The sequence below is a fragment of the Quercus lobata genome, chromosome 5, assembly GCF_001633185.2.
Source record: "Quercus lobata isolate SW786 chromosome 5, ValleyOak3.0 Primary Assembly, whole genome shotgun sequence".
Classification (NCBI taxonomy): domain Eukaryota; kingdom Viridiplantae; phylum Streptophyta; class Magnoliopsida; order Fagales; family Fagaceae; genus Quercus; species Quercus lobata.
Window position 1 is genome coordinate 83121513 of NC_044908.1, and position 7275 is coordinate 83128787.

The following is a 7275-nucleotide window of genomic DNA, read 5'->3' on the forward strand; positions in this document are numbered from 1 at the left end:
AAAAAAAAAACCGTTAGACACAAACACAAACTCAGCTTGGAAACACAATTGGAGTGTGCAAGAGAATACGTAGGAAACCCAAAACTGAAAACCCTAGACTCAAATTCTTATCCTTGGTCACCACTCCCATCTAAGACAATCTCTTCTCGGCAATGGTAAGCGATCAAAACCCTGCTCTATAAAAAAAACAAAAATTCTGATTTTATATACAAAAATTTTGATTTTCTATTTTCTGATCTGTTAAATAAAGAGGTTTTTGTGTGTTTTTGTTGTTGGAATTCTGGATTTTAAGTTTCAGCCTTGGAATTCAATCTCAAAGTAAGCAAAAATAGAAATACATGTTTGATATGATTCTCTCTCTTATATACCTACCCCTGTTTTTGTTGTCTCTTTGGGTATGAGTAATAATATACATACATATAAGTTTAGATCTTTCAATTGATTTTTTGTTTGTTAAATGGATCCTCTGTGTTTGTATTTAAACAATACGATTTTAATAATTCAAACACTAACTCAAGCTAATTCTTGCATTGTTGCAGCGGAGACTAGCTTTTGAACTGCTAAACGTTCAATTGGAATTTATAAACATGGAGGTATGTTAAATTTATTTATTTTCCCTCTTTTAACAATTAAACTTATGGTACTTTGAAATTTTAGGTCAAATAGTTTGTATTTTATATGAATTATGTGAACACTTTATGCTTGGGTAGGGGAAGCTATTCGATAAAATGCCTAAAAGAGATATTGTATCATGTTTGTAATAATAAACTTTGTAATTTGTTTAAATTATTGGCTTGGCTATCAGCTGTGATTTGATGATTGCAGGTTATCAGTAAATGTGCACATCATGACCACTTCATTAGAGGAGGAGCAGCATCAATAATTGTGCAAAACAGAGAGGAAAAAGGTTTAGATATTTATTCCTTCCAGGTACAACATTATTTGGTTTCATAGTATTGTTCGTTACATATTTACATGTCCAAAGCTAAATACAAGAAAATCCTATGAGTTTGTTCGTTGCATATTCCAGCACTAATTCTTGCATTGTTGCAATAGAGACTAGCTTTGGAACTGATAAACCTTCTATTGGAATTTCAAAAAGTGGAGGTATGTTAAATTTTGATTCCTATATGTTAAATTGTTTTTTTACCTCATAATATCTCTTATAGTTAGTAATTTATTTGAATTATTGAACCCTATATGCTCAAGCACGCATCTATATGAAAATATGCCTAAAAGAGGTATTGTATCATGTTTGAAATTTCACCTCAGTATTAGAGGATGTAGCTAACCAGTGCCTATAATCTCTCTTTGATTTGTTTCATTTGTTTCTCTTTTATTTTCTCAGGGCTCAAACTCAGACCCTATCCTCTCTCTTTAATCTCAGCCAAATCCATCACCACTTTCAATTTGCTTCTGTTGCTAATGTTGTACAACGTAATGTTTTGTATTCAATTCTTTATTATATAATATTTTCTTAAATTTAGTCAGTGTTTTGAGACTTAAAGCAATTCTTTTTTTAGTGCTATTTAATTACAATTTAGATGTCATGGAGTCAAACTTAATTTGTGTTGATAAAATTGTTGATCGGTCGATTACAATTATGCTTGATGCTCTATTCATTCTCTAACATGACAAAAGTTGTAAACTATACTTATCAAAGTTGTGTCACATTTCTGTTTTTCTTTTTTTGAGAAAGAAGCTAAATAATATTATTAAAAAAGATCAACTAAATCAACCTGAAATACAGAAAAAAGTTATGGTGGAATGTCTTCCATCCACTAAAAAGTTTGGAATATTAATAGCGTGTCTAGCCAAACTATGAGCAACAGAGTTCTATTTTTCTATATTGGTAGTTCTATCAATAATAAGTTGTGCAATGTGATATTGGCATCACTATGTTTTACTTTTTTTGGTACCCTTGCAACTTCTTGAAACATACAAATATATATGCATTATTTAATCACACATCCCTACATTGTGCAATGCTTGAACTAATTTTTTAGAAGTTTTCTACTTTTATTTGTTATTGGCCAAAAGTTTTCTTAGTCTTTTCCCTTTTAACTCACACCCTTTTAATTTTCATTATTAAATACCCATCCTTTTACATATTATCTGCATCCTTGTTTATTTAGGGTTGTTTTTTAGTTTGGAAGACCACACAAATTTTGACCTTTTTTTTTTGGATTTTTTTTGTTTGGAAGACTACACAAATTTTGACAACACTGCCAAGCCACAAAGCCTTTGTGAATTGCACTCAGGCATGCCTTTAGTTTTGGTTTGGCATAAACTTTTGAAACAAATACCATAAATATCTAGATTTGTGGCTTTTGTATTCTTAATGTTTGGATAAAACAATATAGTACAATTTAAACATGTTTCACATAAGCTTTTGAGGTCTCAAGTCATGTTGTATTTATATATGGCAAAAGATAATACCATTTTTCACCTTAGCACAATTCGTACTGGTATTTTATTTATAACTTGGATATATTGAAGTTCTTTTGTATGTGAATAATCTATTTTGTTATTTATTTCTGAATTTCATAATGAAAGCCAATGGAATACTTATTTTCATGAAGATTATAGACATATTGAACTTTTTTAATAATTCAATAGTTGGGGTGGGGTTATTATGAAATTTATTGACATTAAGAGTGTTTGGTGTTACATTGTAAATCTTTGATGAATTGGTATAATTTGGTGTTATACTTGATATTAATTTGGCGAAAAATTAAGTAGCTTGAAGAAGTTGAGAAAAGAGAAGAGCCTAAGAAAGGGAGGAAATAGATTCTTGAAAAGCATTGTATAAAGCTTGAAGATGTAAGAAAAATTGTATATTTATTTTATTTACTGGTTCTTTTGTAATACTTATTAAACCAAATGTAAGAGCACATTATGATTATTGTAATATATTACTTCATAATATTTGCATTTATCTCATTTTTAATGATTTTATGTGTAATATTTTGATAGTTTCATCATAATTACATGTTTCATCTTATATTAGAGCCAATATAACTTTCAATAATTGAAATTAGAGAAATGTTTAAACCTGAACATGTTAATATCTAATTTAAAATAATCCCGTGCATCACACAGGTTAGCGACTAGTTTCTATATAATTACCGTTACAGTCTACCAAACGTGTAATTTGTATATTTTCACCCTTCTATAGAATATTGCCGTGAATGAATAATTGGATATAAACAAGATCAAAATAATTTTTTTAATAACTATTAAAACTATTAAATTATATATTTATTTAAAAAAAAAAATAGAAAGACGGTGGAATTTTTTATTTTTATTTATTCGAATTGTATTTAATTGAACTTAATTACTTGTTTTTTATTATTATAGGACCATCTTACCAAGTCAATAACACGTTTACTCATATTTTGGTAAACTGTAATAGGCATTGTAATATAATAGTTATTCCTATAGTTTAATTATTTAATAGTTTAGTTATGTTTTTATTAAAGGGAATAGTCATTCTTTATGAATAGCTATTTTTTAAAATGAGGAATAACTGGCCAAAGGCCTTGTAGCTAAATTGGCATCTCTCCATGCACAAAGTGCTTGGAGGTCTAGGGGGGAAAGAGTTCGAGTTATGAGGTTAGCAGCATGTTATAATTATTTCTCAAAAAAAAAAAAAAAAAATGAGGAATAACTATTCATCTCTAAAGGGGTCATAATAGCTATTCCTTAGTAGGTGTATTAATTTCTAAAATTAATATTTTTTCAAATAAATAAACTTTCCATCTGCATTTAACAATTATGAAAATAAAAAAAAAATCATAAAAAATTAACTAATCTCTCTTTCAATTTTTTTTTTTTAAATGTTGTTTTTTAGGATATATAATTATATGAGTAAAATATTACCTAATATATATATATATATATATATATATATCTTAGGTTTGATTTAAAATGTTTTCCTTTTATTGTCTTCAAGGTTCTGTTATTATGTTGTCACCAAACAAATGAATAATATTAAGTATTACATTACAATACCTTGTATTTCTTGTAATACATATTCTTATTTCTATATAATTATCGTTACAGTCTACCAAACGTGTCATTTGTATATTTTCACCCTTCTATAGAATATTGCCGTGAATGAATAATTGGATATAAACAAGGGCAAAATAATTTTTTTAATAACTATTAAAACTATTAAATTATATATTTATTTAAAAAAAAAATAGAAAGACAGTGGAATTTTTTATTTTTATTTATTCGAATTGTATTTAATTGAACTTAATTACTTGTTATATTATTACTAAACGACGGTGTAGGCAAATCAGCTGAGAGCTGCATCCAATGGTTGATTAAAATCCTAAACTCCGTATAATAATAATATTTCTGAATTCACTGTTCAAAGCCAGATCCACTATATGCTTCAAGTCTCACAATCCACAAAGCTTAGATTTCAGTCATGGCCACTGCTCTATCACCAGTACACCATGTAGTGATTTTTCCTCACATGGCTCAAGGCCACACCATCCCCTTGCTAGACATATCAAAAGCCTTCTCAAACCGTGGCCTAAAAGTCACAATCATCACCACCCCATCAAATGCTCCATTCATCTCTTCCAGAACCAACAAGCACCCAAATATCACTTTGTCAATAATCCCATTTCCAAAAGTTCCAGACTTGCCACAAGGCTGTGAGAATACAGCTGACCTTCCTTCAATGGCTCTATTTACTACCTTTATAGAAGCTACAAAAAAAAAAATGAAACAACCTTTTGAGGATGTTCTTAGAAACATGATTGAGGATGGGTGTCCTCCAATTTGTGTTATCTCTGACTTTTTCCTCGGTTGGACACTTGAGTCATGTCATTTATTTGATATTCCACGTGTTGTCTCTCATGGAATGGGCGTGTTCGCTATGGTTATTTGCAAATCTCCTTCTTTGCATGTCCCAAGTGTTAAGGATTTGTCACTTTTGGATCCTATAGATTTTTCTGAGCTGAAATTTCCATTCACTTTGAACAAAGGTGACATCCCTGAGGTATTTTTAAACGGTGATCCAAATGACCCTTATGTGCGTCCTGTAATGGAGTTGGGACCAGCAGATGTGAATAGTTGGGGTGTCATTGTTAATAGCTTTGAAGAGATTGAAGGTGAGTATATTGGAGCATTTGAATCCAACTATTGCAATGGGGCCAAAGCTTATTGTGTGGGGCCACTTCCCCTTTATGATCAACTTGATCAAGAAGTGGATGCTTCATACATCAAGTGGCTAGATAAGTATGTTGAATCTAATCAATTAGGCAGTGTGATTTATGTTTCATATGGTACACAAACACATTTGTCAAATGATCAAATGGATGAGATTGCTTTTGGGTTGGAGATGGCAGGCCATCCTTTCATCTGGGTTGTGAGATCAAAGACTTGGGCGCCACCAGATGGATGGAATGAGAGAGTGAAAGAAGAAGGGTTGGTTGTATATGATAGGGTGGAGCAGCGAAGCATACTAGCACACCCTTCAATAGGTGGGTTTTTGAGTCATTGTGGTTGGAACTCAGTGTTGGAGAGCTTGGCAAATGGGGTTCCACTTTTGACTTGGCCTGTGCTTGGTATTAGTGAGCAGTCCTTGAATACTAAACTTGTAACAATGGGAGTGGGAGCAGGGCTAATGATCCCACAAAGAGATGTTGGAGGAGAGAAAATCATGACTGTTGATAGGGGTGTGATTTGTGAGAGAGTGAAGGAGTTGATGGGAGGTGCAAAGGGGAGGAAGGTTAAGGAGAGGGCACAAGAATTGGGGCGATTGACATGGCATGCTGTGGAGAAGGTGGTTCCCGTAAGAAATTGGACGAGCTAATTGAGCTGCTCAATAATAAAAATATGTGATCAAAACCTCTTTATCTCTTTAATTTGAAAATGTATCTCCTAATTCTGTTTCGCAAATGCTTCCATGTGTAATATATTTACATGTTTTTTCAATTTTCTATCTTATTCTTAATACTTGTTAAATAAAAAGTTATTTAGATAAATAAAAGGCTTAATAATTATATGGTTATAAATGGGCTATGTATATATTTTTCTATAATAAATTAACCATGTGACTATCATCAAGTGGTTAATATAATTAAATTGTTAGTAAAATAGTTTCTCAAAAAAAAATTGTTAGTAAAATACGGTATGCATTTGATATGATAAGTATTGGACGGGTAATTTTTGCCATCTTTTTTAAATGTACAACTCAAAATTTTGGCATAAAAATATGGAAACGGTGAAAAAATGATACGGGTATAATACAATTATTATTAAAAAATACGTAACAATAATACGGAAATATTTATCATATATATTTTGAGATATATAGTAATCTTTGCATCGTAATAGTTTAACTTTTGCCAAGTGTGATATAATCATTGGAACATCTTAATATAATCATGGTCACAAAACTAACCATGATTATTATGAGTTGTGTAATTTACTAGTATATTCTCCTTTGCTTTATTAGGAGAATCAATGCTAAAATATTCATTCTCTTTATTATGGAATCATTGAAAAATGAGAAAATCTATGAATATAAATATATATATATATATATATATATATATAAAAGAGTCAAAATATTTGTGCAACACCCTTATTTTAGTTGTTGTGAGTTAATATTTTATTTTATTTTGACTAATGATGAGCTAACACCTCAACTATTGTGACATTTTATCGTGTTCGTAGCACAACTTAAAAAAAATAAAAAATAAAAAAATCAATTATATATATATACACACACAATGTTTTTTTTATGTGTTAGGAAACCATTAGGCATAATTACAGGAATATTGAGTGTGTATGTTTGTCAACTATTGTGTTTATTTGAGATATATTAAAATCAAACTATGATTTTGTGTTTGACCAAATAGATAGGTTGCATTGAGATTTTTTTAATGATTCATATCTTTATTTCAGTGTTTGACGCCAATGGGATTCATAATTCAATGAATACTTCTAATCATTGTTTTTAAACCCAGATCGTTCATTGAACCGTAAAAGGAAGAGGGTCAAGGTTTTTGAAGTCAAACCGAGGTTGGACCGAGGTCGAACCTAGGTTGGATCGAGGTTGAACTTGATAACGTCATAATTAATTTAATAATTATTTTAAATATAAATAAAAACATTAAATTAATATAAATAGAAAAATTAACTAAAATAGTCTAATTTAATATAGAGATCGATCTATCTTTCAAATATTTTTTATATCATAACTTTTACAAGGCAAATAAGAAATGTCAAATCCTAAGCAAATATAAATAG

The 7275-nt window shown here is 30.0% G+C and overlaps 1 protein-coding gene across 1 annotated transcript; it reads left to right on the forward strand.

The window, feature by feature from the left end:
• The first annotated feature begins 4438 nt into the window (after nt 1-4438).
• Nucleotides 4439-5833, forward strand: LOC115989636 (UDP-glycosyltransferase 90A1-like). Its single transcript, XM_031113435.1, has one exon. The coding sequence runs from the start codon at nt 4439-4441 to the stop codon at nt 5831-5833; it is 1395 nt and encodes a 464-aa protein (XP_030969295.1).
• Nucleotides 5834-7275: the final 1442 nt, after the last annotated feature.